The sequence below is a fragment of the Chamaea fasciata genome, unplaced genomic scaffold, assembly GCF_029207755.1.
Source record: "Chamaea fasciata isolate MVZ Bird 193981 ecotype frontalis unplaced genomic scaffold, bChaFas1.0.hap1 SCAF_1, whole genome shotgun sequence".
NCBI classification, from domain to species: Eukaryota; Metazoa; Chordata; class Aves; order Passeriformes; family Sylviidae; genus Chamaea; species Chamaea fasciata.
Genome location: NW_027094086.1, coordinates 17,869,966 through 17,892,399, shown reverse-complemented (window position 1 = coordinate 17,892,399; position 22,434 = coordinate 17,869,966). Strand labels below are relative to the sequence as shown.

The 22,434-nt window shown below is 39.5% G+C and overlaps 1 protein-coding gene across 2 annotated transcripts; it reads left to right on the top strand.

Annotated features, from left to right (window-relative positions):
- The first annotated feature begins 253 nt into the window (after positions 1 to 253).
- Positions 254 to 18,553, top strand: EBAG9 (estrogen receptor binding site associated antigen 9). 2 transcript variants are annotated; one of them, XM_066177294.1, is made up of 8 exons: positions 254 to 408; positions 6,180 to 6,355; positions 7,295 to 7,392; positions 10,672 to 10,750; positions 10,960 to 11,118; positions 13,059 to 13,166; positions 14,200 to 14,291; positions 18,024 to 18,553. In XM_066177294.1, exons 3-8 carry the CDS (start codon positions 7,310 to 7,312, stop codon positions 18,142 to 18,144), a joined length of 642 nt encoding a protein of 213 aa, XP_066033391.1. In that variant the 5' UTR covers positions 254 to 408; positions 6,180 to 6,355; positions 7,295 to 7,309; the 3' UTR covers positions 18,145 to 18,553. The 2 variants fall into 2 exon arrangements, with proteins under 2 accessions (XP_066033391.1, XP_066033395.1); XM_066177298.1 differs by lacking the exon at positions 6,180 to 6,355.
- The last annotated feature ends 3,881 nt before the right edge of the window (positions 18,554 to 22,434 follow it).

Genomic DNA, 22,434 nt, shown 5'->3' with positions numbered 1-22,434 from the left:
CCCTGGCCCGTTTCCCCGGCGCTCGCACGGCCACGTATGCCCGCGAGCGGCCCAGGCGGGCGGAGGGGAGCGCAGGGCGGGGAGAGCGGAGCGCAGGGTGGGGAGAGCGGAGCGCAGGGCGGGGAGAGCGGAGCGCAGGGTGGGGAGAGCGGAGCGCAGGGCGGGGAGAGCGGAGCGCAGGGCGGGCGGCGTGCAGTGCCCGGCGGGCGGCGCGGAGCGCAGGGCGGGCGGCGCGGCCGGAAGGGGCGGGCGCGTCTCCCGGGTGACGGAGCCGAGATGGCGGCGCGGGACGCGGCGAAGGAGCGGCGCGGGCCCGGCTCTGGATGAGGGGCTGCCGGAGGCTGCGGGAGCGGCCGCCTCGGCCCTTAGAGCCCCGCGACCCCCGGCGAGGTCTCCCCCCCGGGGCAGGTGAGCGGGGAGGGTCGGTTGCTGCGCCGCCGGGTGCCGCTTCCGCCTTGCTGGGCAGGGGCCCGGCCTCGGCGCCCTCCCCCCGGGCAGAGCCGCCCGCGCGGTTCTCCCCCGCCCCGCCCGGCCCCGTGGCGCTGCGGCCGCCACCCCGCGGCTCTCGCCCGGCGGCGGGGCTGCCCGGCCGGCCCGGGAGCGCCGGGCCCGTGGCCTCTGCCCGGCCGCTCCGGGGCCAGCTGGGGGCATCTCATGGGCCGCGATGACATGAAGTTGCGGCGATTGGGGACTGAGGGGCTTGGCACCCTGTGGGAAGGGGCGAGGGCACACGTCCTGGCAGAGCTCGTGGTGGGACGGCATTGCTTGGGCTTGCCTGCTGTTTACACTGACGGGAAAATTTGATAATTAGTAGTGTGAAAATTTCTTAGCACGCTTAAGACTCTCTAACAGCTCACAGAAAAATTAAGTGCTACTGTCAGGCTTCGGTGCTGTCTCTAGTAATGTCCAAGGCTTGGCTGATCAGTAGAATGGTAGGGCACTGCTTTTTGGTCACGAGTTCACAGTGTAAGTGCCTGAGTTGCATGTCTAATGAAAAATGGCATAGCTTGCTGCTTTATAGCTCTGTGGAAATACACATGTGCACTGCAGTGGTTTTTTTTAGGCCGTCTTGTAGCGTCACTGTTTGTAAATAGCTGGTTCTTGTCGAGACAGACGTTGCAAGATGATTTTGTAGTAGTAACAATGTGTGTGTTAATTTGTAGTCTCTGGCATTCCATGTAGTTACAGAAAACTTAGGTCCGGGATGGCAAATAAGGACTGGAACAGAACTGGGGTCTCTTAAACTCCGGTTCTATGTCTGAGAACTTCAGTTTTGTGAAGTGAGTTATGTGAATTAGTACATTATGTAAAAGACTTGTTGCAAAGGTGAATGAAGTTGTAGTGTAGTCCCGCAAGATTGTATTACTTCAAGCTGTGTTCTGTTATCCTGGTTTTCACAGGACAGTGGATATCCAGGTAAGGAGTTGTCAAAGAATAACCGATCATTCAGTGGACATATTCTTTCTTTTTTAACGAATACTGCCTTGAAGAGAAGAATTCATTCTAATTCAGATCCGAAAGCTTCAGGAGTTCACGTTAGTGATACTGTAGCTATATTCAGTTTCTTGGAGAGGAAGGGGTGAGATGTGATGGTATCACTATAGAAGTTTTATAGCCCTGGGAGTAACATGTTAAAAAAAAGAGTTGAAACTCTGTATGTTGTATTTCAGAGTATTTGGTGAATAGAAGTAACTCAGGAATTGCCAGCAGTCACCAACTTTTGCTGCCTTTAGTTAGAGAGACAAGCATTCTGCCTTGACTTTGGTATCTTCTGCAGCTTTTGATCGTATCTCTTTATGGATTCGAGTGCCTTGGATGACTTTACTCAGCCTGTGATTAATGGGAGTGAGCTGTTTTCTGTCCCAGCTACTTCAACTGCCTAGTTAGGGTATTTGCGCTGGAAATTGGAACATCGGTGTTGAAACCACAGTACTTTTACAAACATCCCACAATCACCTACAATTGGACAGAGGAGATGCCTCCTCATCTTCCCTTTTGATTCTACTGCTCTCCCTAATGCCATGATAACATGGCTTTAAGGTTCAGTCATGCTGCCACTTTATATACCTATTTATCAAACTCAGTAGTCAAGACAGGATTTTTTTTCCTCCACACACAAGTGTTCCCAGTATTATGTTTCTGGGTAAAGTGATGAAAAAACCAAGAAACCAAACAAATCCCCCAGGAGGAGGGCAGTGGAACCTCTCATTAGGCTATAGAGCCATGGTTGCTATCTTTGAAGTGCAGGATGTGCTGGTTTTGTCTTTCAGTGCCTGACTGAAAGCTGTTCTTGAATCATTAAGTTGTCTTTTTTAAAATACAAAGTGTCTTTATGCATCTTGTAGCATGCATGATTTGGAGGAGGGTTTGTGTGCTTGAAAACAGGGTTTTATCTCTATCTTTTTTATCTCTATCTACTAATTTTAATGAAGTTCCATCTCCCTATAAACTGACTTCTCATCTTTGATGCTGCCATTCTACTTATGTAGAACTTCATACAAGATCAACTTTTAAGAAATTCTATCCTTACCACTGAAACTCTGCTAGGGTTTTTGCAGCTGTTCTAGTGAAAAGACACAAGCACTACTGAACCAGTTTGGAGTTTTGGTGCCGACAAATGTGAACACTCCAAGACCACGCTGGTCTTTTGTCCTAGGAAGTGAACTTCTTGTTTTGCTTTAGGGGCCTGAAGCTTTTTTTTGTGTCTCCTTAGGTAAACTGGGGGGGAGCCTTTCAGTTTGACAGGTTATTTTAGACATCATTGTCTGGTTATTTATCTAGCTGTGTTTAATATGGGCTAGAATCACTGATTCCAAGGTGTGTTCTTGTTTACATTCCAGAGTCACAAGTGAGCTGATGTGAAAGAAAGCTGATGTGGCAGTAAAAGATGAGTTCACTAGGGAAAAAACAAGTTTCTAAAATAATTTTAGTGCCCCAAAGTGACTTTATTTTAGAATTGGCTCTGTCTGTAGCAATCCTGTTGAAGTGGTATTTGTGTGTACAGTTAGAGATGAAAGAGGAAGTGTTTCTGCAGGTGTCAGTATGCCTATCATGCAAAGATAAACAGTGAGAGTCTTATTGTACCATACTTGACTGACCAGTCCACTGAGGGCAGACTATGCTGGCTACTGTCAGTGGAGTCAGAGGTGCCAGGAGTTCTAATGAGGCCACTGTTGCAAGGTGTAAGCAAAGTAAAAATGTTCATTAAAATTCTGGACTTTCCCTCCCTTCATTCTATTTCCTTTATGGGTCCCTAAAATGTTTAAGTTTCCTCATCCTTCTGACTTGGCTCTGAAGTGTTTAACATCGCGTGGCTGTTGTCTTTTAGTCCTTTCTGTGCTCATATTCCATGTGAACACTTGTGACTTTTTACCAGTGGAAGGCAGTGTGAGATACACAAGTCAAACTCCAGCTAAATTTGGTGTCTGTTACAGAATTGTTGAGTTGACCACGAGTATTAAATTCAATAGGATTCATGTCTTAATTTAATTACTTGTTTATATCTGTTGTAATGAAAGTTCATTTGACCCTAAGTCTCATAAATGTAACAAAGCAATTCCAGTAGTGGGAGAAGGAAATCTATCCTGTTTTATAAATGGGAAGCTGAGGCATGAGGTGTGATATGCAGAAGGGTGTGTCAGGCTGGCAGACAACTCTTACCAGGTTTTCTGAATTTTATTTCAGTGTTTCACGTTTGCCTGTATCTGTTAAGAAATGTTTTAGGATTCTTGATGTAACACTGCAACTTTGTATTATGTTTCTGTCATCCTGTGTTATAATTGACTGCTGATAGAATTGTAGTTCCTTTTGGGATTGTTTATCAAGGAAAGGCTTAAGAGAAGAAAGACAGAATCTTGTGGCCTGCCATTTAGCATTACACTGTTCAGTATTTTTTCCCAGGAGAAAGAGAAGATACATGGCTGTGCTTCTTTCCAGTGTCTGAGAGAGATGGACAAGAAAAGGATGAACAACTTAATATACTTAACAAGTTTATTATAATGTTATCATGTGAATTAAGTTTGCAGTGGACTGAGGAAAATTAGGGTTCTGTGTGCATCTGTATTCATACCACTACTTCCAAAGATGAAATGGTTTATCTTGAGAAATTTAATTAGCATAAAAAAACTCCCAAGCACAAAAGAACCCAGTCCCAAAAGGCACCAAACAAAACTCAAAACCTTTAGCAAGCCTTTTAATTTTCAGGTAGTGCTGTTCTTAGAGCAACAATGCACTTATTTCAAGTGCTGTTTCAGATGAAGGGGAAAATGCTTGACTTGTCCTTACCTTGAGATAATAATTAGTTCAAGATTGTGTTTTAAATTAATTTAGGAAAAATAATATTAATTAAATTAATATATATATGCTGCTTCATATCATAAATAGCAGTTTAAAAACAAGGTACATTGAAGAAAGCTCTTTTTAAAGGTAAATGATTGCTAACACTACTGTGGCTGGCTAAAAGCATATTGTTGACAAAACTCTAGTTGTGCATCTGACAGTTCGTAGTGTGTGGAGCTTAACTGGGAAGACTGCAGTCAGTGCCCAGAAAAGAGATGTGCAAAACAGTACCTACTGTCTTAAATCATGGAGCCGCTAAGGCTGGGAAAGGCCTCCAGGATCATCAAATCCAGCCTTTGAAGGGCCTAGCTCTAGCTCAGCTGAAATGAAATGCAGCTCTGTCACAAATATGTTAACTGGCCATATGTCTCGTTGTAACTCTGAAATCTCTGCCTGCCACGTGGAAAGTGGAGAGGTCAAGTTATCTGATTGTCATGGGGAATAATGATAGCTATGGAACTCTGCGAAATGGGCCCACTGGTGATCCTGGAAGTGTAGTCACTCTTATATGGGAATGACCTGGGAAATGGATTAACTTTTGGTGATTAGTTCTTGTCAGCAGTGGACTTTACAAGTTCACTGACTCTGCAAGCCAGAGTTCCTGTGGATTTTGGTTTTTTCAGTTTTTTATATTGAGAACTAGAACTCAATACAGTATACATTTTGATATATGAAAAAATGGAGATGAGTTGAAAACTGGGCTCATTTATAAGTACACATATGAATGTATGTAGTGGCAACTGACACAGTTGAATATTGTTGTGGTTTTAGTTTCACACTTAGTAATCTTCCTAGTTCCTTGACTTTAGGCATAAATAATACTGAGTCTCCAAAGGTTTTTGGCGGCTTCCTAAAACCACTTTCTCAGTAAATAGTTAGGAGCTTTTTAAATTTAGGGACTGTCTGTACTGTCCACTGTAGCAGTTAGATAGGCTAAACAAGGGAAAAGAGCTTTACTCTTGTTAATAACTCCTTCCCTCTTGCCCCTCCAGGTGATGAGAGTGAATTCTGGTAGAGTGGAGTGAGCTTCTAAACAAGCTTCCTTTCAGAAAAGATGTACCTTTATAATTATTTCAGTAGGTCACATGGTCTTAATGCCTCAAATCCCAGGCAGATAACTTCTAGCTGCCTCTCCTAAAAACATTTTCTTTCACCAATTCAGTGTTAGTTTGCAATAATTTCTACCTTTAAGATAGAGAACTTTACATCTTACTACTGTTCACTCTTCTTTCACTAACTTCCATTATTTCCTAATCATTCAAATTCTTGACCGATGCATTTTTTTGTCATCTAGATATTGTCAACATTGCTCATTCTGTAAGGTAAGGAAGTGCTTGAGCATAATGTGAAATGATGGTGCAGTCATTTAAACTAAAGGCTGAATATGTCGGACAATGTCTGTGCTTGCTTCTTTGTGGGAACTGAATGCTTTCTAATTCTGTTAGATGTAGAGCCAGTCCAACCTTGTATAAAGTTCTCTACATTTTTAAGTCTCTCATGAAATGAAATAACACAAATGTTGAGGTAGAGGTGGTATGTGTCCTGTGAAGCCTTTCTCCTGAGCTACAGGCTGGTAATGCAGTCTGTAATTTAGTGGTTACTACTGACTTAAGCCTTCCATTTTGCAGTAAAAGGGCCTGTTTGTTAAATAGCTCCTGTATGATTTTTTCAGTAGCAGAAAGTCCTGTTGTGGACAATATATAAAGCGGTATTTCCAGTACTGTATTGCTACAGTGTTTAATAGTAGTTACGTTATCTAGCAAATGAGCACCAATAAGAATACCTCTATGCTCCGTGAAGCTCACAAATCCCATTATGTACCTTTTTAATAAAATCCTCAGGACAGTATTGGAGCAGCCTACCTAATGATCCACCTTCCTGACTCTTCCTAACTTAAAGCCTGGAATATAAAAAGTGATTTAAATGCCATAGCATATTTGAAATCAAGCTGTCCTTCCATGGAATACTCATGGCCTGAGGAAAATGTCACAGGGCTGCCTTCTCTTCTCATCAGGAGGTATGTTAAACTTGCAACAGAAAATGTTGTTACAAGTGTAGATGTATATAATGAAAAGCTATTTGTGAAACCTAACCTCTTATTCTTTACTCTGAAATGTGCATCTGTAGAAGAGAAAAGGGATCCTTGAATTCCAGCAGATTTTTCTGAGTCAGTCTGTAGCTATTCGAGGTGGTGTGTTGGAATGATGTGATATGAGAAGTATAAATTCTCTAGATTATCAAATTGTCACTGAAAAAGTAGCTACAAACAGGAGTGGCTTCAGCCAAAGATGTATTTTTTTTCTTTTCTGTGTTTGCAGTTATGATCCAGTTAGGCATAGAAATAACAGTAGCTCTGTGGGTTTGCTGGTGCAGTAGTTCACACAGGATGAACACTCTTTCTTCAGTGATGATTTTTCAGTGAGACTAGTTCTAAAATAAGCAATGTTTGCTCTTATCATACATTTTCATCAAAATGGAAGGTAAATTTAAACAGCTAATTTTGGTGTTTCACTTGATGACTAAATCTATAATTTCTAAAATCTATGCATGCAAGACAAGCTCAAACAAGCAAGAGCTTCCCTCTGATGATTATTCTATTTTGCACTGCCAGTGCTCAGTGCCACTGGCAGTGTCTGAAACAGATCAGCTGCACAGGCACTGCAAATGGTTGCCTGCATTTCCCCTTTAAAAGTGTCTTTAACTGTGACTTTACCTGTGATTTTGTGCTGTTTCTTTAAAGGCCACATATATTAGATACTTGTATTATTTACATCAGTGAAATATCCTGATAGCAGGCAGGTAGCCTCTTTGCTCCAGGTACCTGCTCTCTTTCCTTGCATTAATACAGTTTCACATTCACAGTTTCAGCTCTTAGCTTAGTTGCAACTAAGGTAATTGGCTTTAAATACTGTATAAAGATGTATAATCCTCTGCATCTAACTTTTTTCTTTTGCAGGAAAGGTTTCTTACCATGGCCATAACACAGTTTCGACTCTTTAAAGTCTGTACTTGCCTGGCAGCAGTGCTTTCTTTCATGAAAAGGTTAATATGCAGGTAAACAAGTCTTATTTAATTTAGTTACATTTTCTTTTTCAATTTTACTAATTGCAAAACAATCAACACAGATGAAAATTAAATCATATTAATTCTTTAATTTATGTATTTGTTCAGAGTTCCAAAAGTCTGTGTAGTATATTTGTGAGTGTATTTTGTTGTATGGTAGCTGAATGAGGTTTTGTAAGCAGCTATTATAGGGTTTTAAAATGGCTTTTAAAACTATTCCATGTCAAACTTGAAGAAAAGCTGTCCTGCACGTTTTGGAAAAGTACTTAGCAAGTGATACTTTGTGTTTTAAGAGATTCAGTTAATGGGAGCATCCACTCTGTCATCAGTCAGCAGGCTGTCATTACAAATGTAAGCAATTCTCATTCTGTTTGTCAAAAAACAGTTGCCTGAGACTTCAGATTCTTCTGCCTATTGAAGATTCTTTCAGAAGTTTGGAGGACAGTGATTGAAATTTTTTACACTCTTTTAAGTCATGTGTGGGGTTCTTTTGAGTTGTAGACTCAGGAATGCTGCAGTGTAGTACTTAGAAGCAGTCTAAAAACCCTCAAGAATTAAAGTGGAGTAGTAGAGTTTAGTAATACAGTAGTAGAGTACCTGAGGCAATTCTTGACACTGTGCTGTCATATGAACTACTGTGCTTTGTGCCACTTTTGCAGAATGTTGTTTACATAAACAAATACCAGTCTAGATAAATGTAATCTCTTTTTTGTGTATGATGACAACTACTTTCCCAGTGAGGATTAAAGCATATGCAGAATAAGTGGTAGACACAAAATAACTGTTTATTTCCTTTTCACCTTTAATTATTCCAAGAATAAGAGGAAGCTCTTAACATGTTGGTAAATTCACTACAGATCTAGTGAAGCATCTAGTGCAGCATAAAAAGATACATTTCAGTGCTGCATACAATTATATAGATGTTAACCTTAGTTCTGTGACAGGAATTCCAAATTAAATTAAGAATATTTGCTATTCAAGTTCTGAAAAAAGTCAAAACACTGAGTTGATCATAACTTCTATATTATGTGGATCCTTCATTTCTCTAAATGTAAAGATTTTTTTTATAAGCAGATAATTGTTTCCTAACAATAGTGGCAGCATTTTCATCCTTTGTTCCAACTTCTGAATGAACTATAATCTTGAAATGAACAGATGAGAAACTGCTTCAGAGTACAAAAAGTAGAAAACCCTTTCTTTGCTGAATAACAATTAGTTGAAATAATGAAAATTTAAAGTCTTTCACATAAGCATGTCACTGGGTCACAGTAATTCGGACCACTAACTAGAGATGTTTCTTCTGTTCACTGTTAGCTGGAAAGTGTCGTTTGATAAATTTTGTTTTCCTTGTAATGCACCCCTCCATATAACTATGCCTAATAACCAGCAAATGTGATTTATTTAAGTGTGCATTTTAATTCAATGGATATGAGCTAGTACTTTGATTATGTAGTGTACATTATGTTTTCATTTGAACAAGTGCCTGTAGAGATTGTGCAACTTTCTAGGCAGCATCGAGCTTACATCTAGAACTAATCCTTTCTTTAGTTAAATCTTTTCTTGATGAACAACGGAATGCCTGAATCCAGTTTTCAGGAAATAAAATGTGTAAGTATAAAAAGAGATGAAACTTCCTTCCATCTAAAATCTCTAGTTATCTCCAACTGAAAAATCTGGATGCTGCTTATAAGTAAGGAGAAACTAATCCAATAATTCTTGAGGTACCTGGCCTTCAGAGCAGTGATGAGTATCTAATGATGGCTATGGAGCAGCTGTTCTGTAAGCATCTTGTTCCCTTCCCAGAAGTGGAGATCTGTGGCCTTCCTCGGTGCTGCTCTGTGTACCACATTCTCTCCAATGGTGTGTGACAAAAGCTCTTTCCTTCTACCTTCAACTTTCTTACTGTAACCATTTTGACTTGATTAATGTTTGTTACAGGCCACTTGCTAGTCTTCTAGATCATATAGAGAAAGTCAGTGCAGAAGTGATGGCTTATAATAGTATTAAATGTAAATAGTATTAAGGATGTGTGTGCTGTAGAGGTCTGAAGGCGGATGTTTCCAAGCTTGGGTTTCTTTTAGAGATGTCAAGTAAATCTCATCAGTCAGAAGTCTCTAATGTGTTTGAGAGAACAGTGTTTTCACCTTCCTTTACCCCTAACCTCTGTTGCTTTTTGACTTAAAGAAACAGTTTATAAAGGGAGTAGAGTTAGTTACATAAAACTTGAAAATTTTTTGATAGCACCTGACCTTTCCTAAGGAGGAATGTTTGGTCTAGAGAAGAAAAAAAAATGTATCTAGTCACTCATCGGCATACAGTAGAGGATATTACAAGCAATTCAGCTAGTCAGTTGATAGTGTGTTCTCTAGTACTAAAACTAACGGATAGAAACTAGAAACTGGAGTTTCCCAGTTTATTCTTATCAGTAGTAAGAAAAAAACATTAAATTTTCCAAGCTACATAAGGTTAATTACATGACTGCTTTGCTGTAGGAGCTTACATTCTTTGGGTAAAATATAAGCATGAGCCTGAATTGCATTCTGTTGTGTTGGAAGGTGTTAAAAGACAGTGAATGTCAGCTAAGAATATTTCAATTATTATTCTGATCTTTGAATGTTGTCATGAAGTAAATATCTAGGTGGTTTGTTATTATTATTATTAGTGTTATTTATTAGTGTTGTTTTCAATTAAAATTATATAGTTGCTGAAATGCATTGAAACAGTATTCTTCAAGTAGAAGCATGAATTGAAGCTGTTGACTTGCATAATCTTGTGCTACCTCTGTTTAGGCTTTGAAGAGCTTTAGAGGGGCTTTCAAATCAAGCAGCTCAGAAAGGTATTTGTTAGACACAGCTTAAAATTTAAGACAAATAGAAAAATTTCTCATTTTACAGTAGAAACGGTTCTTTACCAAATGTCGATCCCTAGCTCTTGCTTCACAAGCACTGACAATCTAAAACTTGTGACTGAATTATGCAGATCAGTTAGTCCATTTTCATATTTCTCAGAAGTATTTCTCCTCTATTTCACTGCAATTAGAAAAGTAAATTGCACTTTGATATTCATGTGAACACAACTTTTGATTCATGATGAAATTCCTTTGCTTAGCAGACTTTTACTGACAGTAGTTAATACAAAGGTAATTGAAGCACTAAATGTTTTAGCCATGACTATTTTCAGTAGTGCTGTTCTCAGACTTCCTTTTTTGGTTTTTTTAAACTTAGTGCTCATGTTTTCAGAGCTTGGAGGAATCCTACATTTTTTTTTCAGGTCTGGAAGAGGGCGAAAGTTAAGTGGAGACCAAATAACTTTGCCAACCACAGTGGATTATTCATCTGTTCCTAAGCAGGTAATTGTTAAAGTGGTAGGTGACTTAATCCCTTAACAGGGTGATTATACAAGTCCTACAAAATTGGATTGGTACATATCCAAGAAAGATATAATACTATTATGTATGCGATATAGTATTAACTATATATCTTAGCAAGATATAAAAAGCCAATATTAACTTGCAGATAACTGCAGATAATATTAACTTGCACCATGTCTTAAATTCAGCCTGAAGTAGAAGACTGGTCTTCATGGGATGAGGATGCACCTACAAGTGTGAAGGTTGAAGGTGGCAATGGTAATGTGGCTGCTCAGCAAAATTCTTTGGAACAAACTGAACCTGATTATTTCAAAGATATGACACCAACTATAAGAAAAACTCAAAAAGTAAGTATTACACTTTCAACTGTACTTATGGAAGGTTTTTCTTGCTTTAAAATAAAAGCAAATAATTTGGCAATTTACAGAAGGTGCTGTAAATTGATAAATGAGAATAGATGCTGGTGCATAGTTTATCATGTTCAATGTTAAGATCTTTGAGATATTAACAAATGTGATGCTATCACATGTTTACATCTTTAATCTTCTTGTTATTGGGAACTTATGAATTGTTTCATACTCTAAAAGTTATGGGAAGTATAGGAAGTATAATGTGAGAACTCTAGTTACATTATTTGAACAAGGACATTCAATGTCTTGCTCTACTGAGGTCTGAGGGAGCAGCCCTGCTGTTTCAGAAAACAGTGGTTATTTGTTTCACCAAGTTATATTGGTGAGGCTAGAATTAGGGAACTGGTATTTCAAAATAGTTAGTTCTTCAAATATCAGCTTTCACTATGGAGACAAGATGGGAAGGCATCTCTACAGGACCATCAAGGTTGTAAACAAATGCTGATTAAAATCTGGTGATTGCAGGTTTTTTTTCTGCATGCAAATCTTTCAGCTGGGTACTTACACGTCTTTGAGCAAATTGGAAAAGCCTCACAAGTACTGGAATAGGTTACCAGTGAAGCTGTGCAGCCTCCATCTCTGGAAGTTTTTAAGCCCCAAGTGGATAAGCCCTAAGTACTTTGACCAGCCTTAGAGTGACAGTGGTTTGAGGAGGAGGTTGGATTGCAAACCTTTTGAGGCCCCTTCCAGCCTGAATCTTCCTGAGGTCCTATGAACTGGAGGTGATACTGATGTCAGCTTTCTGTACGTTCAGGATCTGCAGTATCCTGTGGACTAAATTCTTCTAAGGATTTTGATCTTCCAAAATTTGAGGAGTAGAAGAGGACTAGGGAGAGGTAGATTTCTGCTTTGTATCTACTGCCAGTTTTTGCCTAATAGAATGAGCTTCAGGTTCAGAACTAAACTGGGGAAGATTCCATGCTGGTTTGAGTACTGTACACTGGGTTTAGTTTAAATGTGTCTCTAGGGATGACTGCACGCACTGTGAAGAGCATCCCTGTTAACTTGGCCAAGTTAAAACCATTCAGTATTAATTTGTGTTTATTTCTACTGAATGTCTCAATATAAACTCTGAGATCTGAGGTACTGTGTACTCATGTTGTCACTTATCTATACTCAACTATTTGGAAATAGAACCTCAGTCAAATGACAGTCTGTCATTGCTCAGTAAGATTGTCTAGTCCTGTTTCCTTTTCTGGATTTGTAGTAGCATACAGGCAGTGGAACTGTGGATCTGCCTCGTTGGGAAGCAGCAGAGGCTCTAAGTGGCTAAACAAAGTCTGTGACTTGAGGTCAAGACAAGTGAGAGGGATGGGTGATCTTGGCAAGTGTTTTGGGAAAAGCACTGTTTTTTCAGCCAAACCAGTGCAGAGCTTTACTAGTCGGTGTTGACAGAGAATTTGCACCTACTGCAAAGAATCTGCACAGACATGCTATTGGAGTAGTTGAGAGAGCTCACATAACAGTGCAGTACAGCTGTGCAGACAGCACTGTCCTCAAAAGTAGTACCTTAAAGTGACATGTCACAGAAGCAGGATTTCTCCAGGCAATATATCACATAATTGGTAACTTTTATGAGTACTGGGAGATGTGGCTATTTGATCTGTGATTCTTTGTACCCATTCGCTGTCTTGATACAGTCACAGGTGACAAAGAAAAAGCTAGCTGGGGGGAGGAGGAGGTCTTGTCTTTTGCATTTACCATCTTGCACTTAGAAGTTCATTTGGCTGTGCAGCTTTCATAACCTGACCAGGTTTAAGACACGGTGAGGTGTTGTGTAGCTGAACCTTCATGGGCACAGAATTGTATGATCACCAAGGAATCTGTGCAGTGCTTTGATCTAAAACTTCTTTGTTCCTTTTTTTGAATATTTTCAGATAGTTATTAAAAAACGAGAGCCTTTAAATTTTGGGATTCCAGAGGGAAACACAGGATTCTCTAGCAGATTAGCAGCTACACAAGATATTCCTTTTATTCACCAATCTGTAAGTATTCTCTAAGTATTGATCTTGTAATTGTCACTTAAATGATGTTCTGTAAGGGAAGGATTAGTCTGCCTAAGGTGTGCATTGTGGGGAGTAAGTGGAATAGTTGGGGAATGATGTATATTGTTCTAAAATTGCGTGAAGAATGAAGTAGTCCAATATGTTCTGCTGAGAAACTTGACAGATCAGTGATAAAAAGGTAAGAAGCTTCCATATACTTACATGCTTGCAAATCTGCTAAAGCAATGAACTATAAATTTTGGATTTTCCACAGTAAGTTACTAACAAAAGAGTAGAAGGCTTTTTTGAAAGCCTCTGAGTTACCTTTGCTTTATTATCTTGGACCCATTTTTAACCTTCTTTTCCCTTCCTTTCTGTAGGGATTGTTATGTAGCAGTCTCCTAATTTTTGCTCCTTAGCCTTTGAAAGCATTATCCAGTTGCCTAACAGCTTGTCCAGTTGGCAGGAGATGTTCTCCCTCCCCTGCCCTTTGCGCTTTTCAACAGAGCTTCTCCTTTGATTAACATTGTGCACAAAAGGCTACAGGCAGGAAGCAGTACAGAATGGTCATAACCACCTCCTTGCACTGTCCTTTATGAAAATAGTTCAGGAAAGGACTTCCAGTGAGTAAAAGTGTCACTAAACTGATACTGGACATAAAAACATGTGGATGTACATGTTGGTTTGTCCATGCAACCTGCAGAAATCTTTTACGCTATCTACTCATATAATCTGCTCAATTGATCTTCCTCTTGCTAAAAATGCACTCCACGACTTCCTTCCTGTTTTTGTCCAAAAAGCCCTTTGACAACTGCAAAAACTCAGTATTATAGCAGGGGAAAAAAACATGGACAATAAGATGAGAAACACTGCCATGCCTCAAATATTTCTGTAAGTCTGAAGTGTTCAGGTTAAAAACCAATAGGTTAAAAATAAATGTTAAGGAAATTTTGCTGTTGTCCAGGAGTCACTTTGGCAGTCACACACCGGTGTTTAATTTTTACATGTGCTTAGAACTTATCTTTTGTTTCAGCCTGAACTGGGAGACCTGGATACTTGGCAAGAAAATACAAATGCCTGGGAAGAAGAGGAAGATGCTGCTTGGCAGGCAGAAGAAGTTCTTAGGTAACTGAAATTAATATAACACCATGTAAAGGTTTTATATGTAAAAGAATCACATTTGTTTATTTGACACCTTTTTAGTAAGTTCCAAGAATTGTTAAATGCCTCTTAAGACAAATTATTTTTATGCATCTAATCTCTGTGTAACTGGTACTCACCAGAAGACATTTTGGATCTAATTAATTTAGTAGATGAGATAGTCGGGGAAATCTGAAAATCACTGGAACAACACAACATGTGCACATGCAAGCACCAAAAAAAAACTCCACCCCAACAATGCCCCACCAATCCCAGTAATTTATTATGTTCAGATCACATTACTTGATAAGTAAAATACCACTTGATGTCCTTATAAAAAGTATCATAACCATGTGCTTAAGGTAAAAGTAGTTCAGGAGAGAAGGTGAAATGATAAGTGTATGCTTAGAATCCCTGTAGGAGCTAGGCTTTTCTAACTTAAATAAACTAGCTGATAAGGCTGAATGTAAAATCAAAGTCTTGAACAAAGTTAGTGTGAATACTTCAACTGTTCAGTTTGTGTTCTTTTTTTTTTTTTTTCTTTAAGGGAAAGAAAGTTGCAGGGTAAAGAGATGCAGATTAAGTTTAAGTGAATCATTTACAATGATTTGAACTGCTTAGATACAACTTAGAGTTGTATCAAACTTTATTACTTGCTACATCATCAGGTAACCAGCCTCAGATAGCTTTAGCTTCTTGTTGTAATTCTATTGACTAAATCACAGGTACATGGCTTCCATGGTCCACTAGTGATAGTGTGAAATAAAGACATGATATATTCAAAAATCATTCTAAGGAAAATAGGTGTTGTGGGGGAAAAAAAAAAAGGATTCTGATCAGGTATTTATTTTAAAGTTTTGAGAAATTTACTTTTTCAATCTGTGGAATAAGGCAAGAGGGAAGTTAACAGCTCATTTTCAATGCACTAACTGGAATTGATTCAATTTATTATCTGTCTGTCTTGCTCTGCAGCAGCTTAACCTGTGAGAATAGGATTGTAATGCAAATATTTTTGTAAACTTTATCTGGTGTTTATGTATACATTCTGGTCAATACCTTGCTTTTCAGGTCTTGTGCTGAAATACAAGCTTTGTGATATGAATGATGTGCTTTTGGGCAGTTTTTGTTCCATGGATAGTACTTTTTTCTATAAAGGATATCAATAGAATCAGTAAGATCTTTAATAGCTAGAGTGCAGGCTGCTGAGACTTAAATGAAGGACAATGAGAATACTCTTCTTTTTTTTTTTTTTTTTTTTTCTGAGAAATGAAACAGCTACTGCTAGCTGCAGGGGCTGCATTGTATTTATTTAACCCTTGCCACATTCCGTTACAGATGGTGTTAGGACTATCAAAAGTAGGACTCAAACTTTCTGAAGCAAGGCTTTGTTGTATATGAATTAGCTACTAAAAATTATATGCCAGTTTATTGGAATGTAAAATTTATGCAGTGAATATTTCCGGGATGGTCTAAGTTATATTATTTGCCAACTGTCAGTTTCATGCTCTAGAATACTTAGGAAGAGAGATTTCTTAAATGGTAATAGCCCTGGGGTTTCCCAAAAGTTGTAATTTTTTCAAGTGTCATGTTATTTGGTTGAACCTATCCTAAAGATTTCAGCCTATCATTTTTACTGTTGAAAGGGTTCAACTCAAATGGTTACTTTTCATAGGATTTCTTTTTGGCCTCACTAAAAAGTATCAAACTGCAGTTGTTACAGAAGGGATGTGTGTCTAAATATTTCCAGTAGATAGAACATGATCAGAACTCCAGCTGTCTATGGCTTACCACTTGTCCAGCTATGGCTGGCTCCCTCAGTACAGCTGGTCATTATGTAAGCTGTATCCCAGCTGGGTGAAGTAAAACCTTTGTTTTATTCATGACACAGAAATAATGTTTATCTGTAAATGAGTAAAGTCCTGGCTGATTTTTAGCAAGATGGATAGAAAATCCCTTCTGAGTTTAGTTTCTCTTGCAGTAGACATCACTGGTGTCTTTAACATAAAACTTAAGTTTTATGTTAAATGTTAAATACTTAAGTATACTACTGGACATGCCTGGCTCTGTTTTCAACAGAGTGTAGTAAGGAAGTGCTATGGAATCTCTTCTAAATGCTAGAAGTCTGCATCTTGGTCTGCAAAATGATCTGAAGATCCTGTGGCCACTCTGGTGACTTAATGCATAAGTGTAAACACTTGAAAGAAGCTTGTATAGTATTTCAGAACGCCAAATAGAGGACAGAGTCCCCCTAATGTTCCAGTGTGTTAACACTGACTATACTCCAGTGGTACTTTTTGAGAATGAAATAAGTGCAGAAAAAGTAAGGGTCTTCCTTAGCCTGCTGTATCTGGTACCTGTTGGTGCTCAGTAAGACCAAAATAATTTTTGTGTAGTAATGGAGTGGTCATGCAGAATTAAGGCATGCAGAAAGACTGTGCTGAAGAGTAGGCTATCAACCTGAGAAGTTCCTGTAATCTCTTTTTCCCCATTTTCCAGCAGGTTGTGGGCTGGGATGCACTGGAATTTTCCAGTCAGTGATGAATTGGTGTAGTAGATGATAAACTGCATTTTCAGTTAACTTCAGTTAGCTGGAACTTAGTTTCTTTTGCAAATTTTAGATACCTATCTCCAACTTCAGACTTTATATTACCAACGAAGTGTTTTATCCCAGTGGAAGCAGTTAAGCTGACACATTTTTAGCTGATAGCAGCTACTTGTTTGTATTTTTGCTGGCCTGTTGCTGTGTCTGAGACGATGTGAAGGTCTCACTCTGGGCGGAACTGAGTGCAGGTTCCCAGCCTGTAGAGGGCGCGGAACTGCTGCTGTGCGCAGGAGCTCCGTGTCCTGTGGGGCATCCTGGGAAAGAAATGGGAGCTGCCCCATCCCTCCCTTCAGAACTGCACATGAATGGCAGCATTAACAACACCATGTAGCTTTTGGGAACTTTACTGTCTCCATACTTTGGCTGGTGTGCATAGCATTTCTTCCCTTTTGCATCAGTTCTGATATGTGGGAAATAGAAAAATCTGCCACTGTAATGTGGCAAATATTATTACTCTGTATATTGCTAGACTGACAGCTCTGTCAGCTGTACAATATGGGTACAAGAATGTACAATAACGGGTGACAATCTCAAAAAAAAAAACCCAAACCAGCAAAAACTCAAAACTTTTGAGCTGCTGCCGAAAGCATTAGATAGATTTTTAGTTTTTGCTCTAGGCCTTACAATTGTCCTATACTCTAACTGATTCACTTACTCTGAATCTTTGAGAAGCTAGTAGCTTTTAAACTGCAGAATAATCGAATAATTGCAAAATATTAGCGCCTAAAACTAGATTGGATTGAATATTATGAAAAGGATCTTCACTTAGAGGGTGATGACTGGAGCAGTTTTGCCAGGGAAGTGTTCACAGCATCAAGCTTGCCAGAACTGTTTGAACAACACCCTCAGGCATATGGAGTGATTTATGGGGATGGTCCTGTGCAGGCCAGGAATTGGATGATCCTTGTGGGTTCCAGCTCAGAACATTCTACAATTCTAGATTAATCTGAAAAAATTACTTCAGCACAGTAAAAGAAAGACTGTTCTGAGCCTAATGACAATAGACTGAAGCTCTGTTTTTATTAGCTATAATAACCTGTGTATTGAGAAAAGGTATGACCATGCTGAAAATTGAGTGTGTGTTATTTAGCAATTCATGTTTTCTTTAATTACAGACAACAGAAGATAGCAGAAAGGGAAAAAAGAGCAGCAGAACAACAGCGAAAGAAAATGGAGAAGGAGGCACAAAGGCTAATGAAAAAGGAACAAAACAAAATTGGTGTAAAACTGTCGTAACAGAAACCACACAGCAATGGCAGTGCCAGTGAAGAAAGAATTTCAGCTCCACAACATATGTATTGGTATTGATTTAACTATTTATAGGACTTCAACACACTGCTTGGTTTCAATGCATTCTTCAGGTCATCTTGGAAGCCAGGATTTTCCCAAAGTATCTTGAACTACTGGTACGTGGTTCTTAAAGGAGAAAAGCCCCACAGAAAATCATGCCTTGATGGAATGTTTCCTGCAATAGTTCTTTTCCAGCACCCTTCTTTGCAGCAGAAGTGATTGACAAGGATGTTGATTGAAAAACACTTAATGAACAGCTCAAGCCTAGAGAAAAGAATGTAAATATTGAGTGGTGGGAAATCTACCTGTATTGTCTGTGCTTACCTGAAACATGTAATTAAACAGTTTTAAAGAACTCTTTGCTTCCTGCCTGATAAGAAAGTCTGGTTTTGCTCTTTTATCAAAGTATTTGTAAATACTTGAAAGTTTTCTATGGGAGATCATACTGACATGTGTAGATGAAAATAACTTACTATGGATGACCTGCAGCTCAAAATGTGCTCCTGGTGGGTTATGCAGCTGAACACTGAAAGTAAGTTTCTTGTTACTTTGTCACTTGCAGCTTCCTGTGCTCCCATTTACATGTGACACTGCAATGACTACCAGCAGTGGCATCACCACACAGGAGTAGTGCACCTTTCCTACAAAGGCTTACATGAATGTAAGGGAGCATTTTAATCACTTACTTGTATTGGTAAATTTGTATTTCCAGCAGAAATTCTTATACTTCCTACAGATAGGAATCCTCACACCTTATAATTATTGCATAGTTAGTGTACTTGAGAAAAAAAATTGTGTCTTCCTGCTAATAAAGCTAGTGTAAAAATTCTCAGTTCAGTTACAAGCACTTTTCAAACTCCATTTTTTGCACACTTACTGTATGTGTTTACTCTGTAATTCCCCTGGTGAAGTGTGAATGGTAAATGTGCCATAGAAGGCAACAGTGCTTTAATGAAGAAGTTCAGTGTCTGCTGGAAAGAGGTGGATGGGGGGAGGGGCGAGTGTGTGCTTCCTATGTCCAGCCCAGTGCTTCAGTGAATGCTTTTTCCAGGTTCTCTTGTGTGGGTGCTGTTATCCCTGGTTCATGGGTTGTATGGATTTCTTACCTTATGAGAGATGAGTGATGTCAGCACATTTTGCACATGAGACTTGTTTCCTGTTCATCCAGGGGACAGCACAGGAAGTGTCAGCTATAAGAGGATGGGAAAGGGAGGAGGGAGCATGTGACTAGATCTTTCCTGCCTACAAAAATAGAATTTGTAATTAAGTTCTAGTAGGTTCTGGCACAAGTTTTGCGTAGAGTATAAGTAATTGAGAAAAGAGACAGTAAGAATTCATTTTAATGGCTTTAGTCACAGAGGAAAGTTTTTAAAAATGTTAACTATGCTTGTCATATAGGTTCAAATCTTGCACAAGTCAACTGATTTGACAGCAACTTTCAGATGTTAAATTTTAAAATATATTTTGAAGCCAACACTGCCATGCATGTTTTCTGCACAAATGTTCTGGCTGGAGTAGAACAGATTACTTCAAGTGCAGATTTCAGTGCAGCAGTATGACAAACAAATCTGCTCCATCTCCAAAGTTCCTGACAAGGAATGGGAGATCAGAAAGCTTATTCATAAGCTTTAATAACAATCTCTGTCTGTCCTTTTCACAGCACTCAAGAAGCAAGGAGGTACCAGTCACAATTCTTTTGCTATTGCTGACACAGGGCAAGGAAACTGGCTACTGCCTGTTTAAAGGGAAATCTGTTGGAAGCCATGTCTTATTTTAGAAAATTAGCAATTACTGTTGCTATTTTTGAGAAATATGAAATAGATGTAAATCAATACTATTTATTAAAAATAACAACAGGTGGGCCAGTTATTAAGTTGCAAACAAAGCTTCTGAATACATCATGAAAGCACATTCGATCCTTGAGCCTTCAGCCATTTTAAAAACCCTTGAGTTGTGCCACTTTCTGCCTGGGAGTCCTTCTGCATTGCTTTTCCCTTCTACTGTGTACTGCTCTGCTGTTTTTCCTTCCATCTACCTGCCAAGCTTGAGCACAGCTGCTCTAGAGATTCCTCCCATCTCTGCCCTGTGTTGACATGGTTCCAGTAGGGAGGACACTGCTCTTGGAGGAAGTCTCTTGAATGCTGGTTCATGCATTATTACTGGTTTTGTCTTTTTCCTGTGCGCCCTCTCTTTTCTCCTTCCTATATCGTGAGTTTTATCCTTGATAAATATGAAAACGGTTTTGCTAAACTTACTGGAGCTGCTGCTCTGATACTATCTTTTCCATTAGTTTGAGTTTCTTGAAGATTCTGTATGCCCCTGTGTACGCTTCTTGTCTCTCCTTCCTGCTGCCATATGCTCCTCCTTTTCTCTTTCATACTTTGGTTGTTGGCCATGTGCTTTTTCTTTTTTTCTTTCTTGTCTGAGAGCTGGACTTGATTGCTTTCACTGATATTCTTGACTGTGGAGGATTGACCTGCCAGGATTACTGAAAAATCATCCTTTCCTTGACTGCTGTAGTTCATGCTTGCCAGGTCCTCCTGTCTGAAGGGATTTGGAAAAAAACACTTCTTATATAAGGCATACGTAAAACAGTGCTAAATATGTTTCTGGAGTTTGGGAGTAAGAGAGAGTTGATTTGCAGGGAAAGGAAGAGGAAATGTATAATTTTAAGTTAAGAACAGCCTTGTGAAAAGGACATAAGCAAGGGTAGAAAGAGGCAACAGGCAGAAATTGATGCACAGAAGTTCCACCTCAGCATAAGGAAAAACTTTGCTGTGCAGTTGAATGTGCACTGGAACAGATTGCCCAGAGAGGTTGTAGTCTCCCTCCCTAAAGATATTCAAGAACTGCCTGCATGCAATCCTGTGCCATGCGCTCTGGCATGACCCTGCTTGAGCAGGGAGATTGGACCAGATGTCCCACTGTGGTCCCTTTCCAACCTGATGCATTCTGTGATTCTGTGAATAGGATAGAGATGAAGTGGGAAGGGGGTCAAATGCCTGAGCCTGAACATTTTCAGCAGCAGGGCATGTGAATACCTCTTAAGATGAATATAAAAGAAAGGCCTTTTTTGTTCCTGGATTAGAAAGAAAACGTATAATGGGATTAGGAACATGCATCCCTTCAGGCCAGGAAGGAGCTGACTTGGTTCCTATGCTGTGAGTCTGAATTCAAGCATCCACAATTTTACCCATAGCATATGAGCTGCATGTCGTCCTTACCTGCACGTTTTGAGATAAGACTTTTCCAGTGGGGCACGGGTGTCGGTATGAGCATTTTCTAAACTCAGAAAAAAAGGATGGGAGTTTTTATTGAACTGTTCGGAGACTGGTGTACAGCACCAGCGAGATTCAGGTGAGACATGACTAAGGTGTTATATTAGAGGGAAAAAGCTAAGTTGGTATGTTTGGAGCAGTAAATGGCATATCCTCTATGGATCATGGAACAAAGACCCAAGTCTGGGACAGATGCATTATAGTAATTCAGGTGTGTTCTAACAAAGGGCACCTTGAGCTTTCCATATCCTTGCAGTATGGAGGAGGAAAGGTGGAGGCTTAGAAGCAAACTGAATTTTGGATAGAGATCAGAGCAAAGGCTTTTATCAGGAATGTGATTGGAATGCTGTCACCTCTTGCTGAGCACAGTAGTTAAATGCCTTCTGAGAGTTGAACTGACTGAAGAATCTTACAGGCAGAAAAAAACTTTGACATTGCTTTGGTTATGAGATCAGCCTATTGGCATCTTAAACATAAGTGTAGGTTTTTGCCACTTTGTTGCCTCTTGCTGCAAAAAGCTCCCACTTAGTCACCCTTGAGTGCATCTAGAACTGAAGATCACTTTTCCCTCTAAATTATGGTGCATTTCACTGTCACTCAAAGCAAAGATCACTTAAACAATAATGGCTGTGAAAGAAAATCTAACATGGTAATGAAGTTGGTAACATCAGGTACAAAATACTGCTCTCTTGGCCCTGCGCAGACATATTTTGATGTAGGAATACAATTTCCTGTAATGTGTTTCAGTCCCAAGAAGAGATACGCAGGAATTATGAAATTCCATGGTTGTGTAAAATTTACATTAATAATGCCTCGAGTTGGTAATTTTGGCCCTAGTGTCCCTAGAATTTAAAACCTTTTGAAAATGACATTTGAGCAACACATGTTGAAGCAGTGTCACAAGGAAAGCCAGATGGCTGCAGGCACCCAAGAAGGCAGGAGAGCATGGAAGACAAAG

What these genes read in the sequence shown, in the direction of transcription:
- EBAG9 (XM_066177298.1), top strand. Translation starts at nt 7,310, where the DNA reads ATGGCCATAACACAGTTTCGACTCTTTAAAGTCTGTACTTGCCTGGCA. An exon ending in CTATAAGAAAAACTCAAAAA is followed by an intron (nt 11,119 to 13,058) that starts GTAAGTATTACA and finishes GAATATTTTCAG; the next exon opens with ATAGTTATTAAAAAACGAGA. An exon ending in TTCCTTTTATTCACCAATCT is followed by an intron (nt 13,167 to 14,199) that starts GTAAGTATTCTC and finishes CTTTTGTTTCAG; the next exon opens with CCTGAACTGGGAGACCTGGA.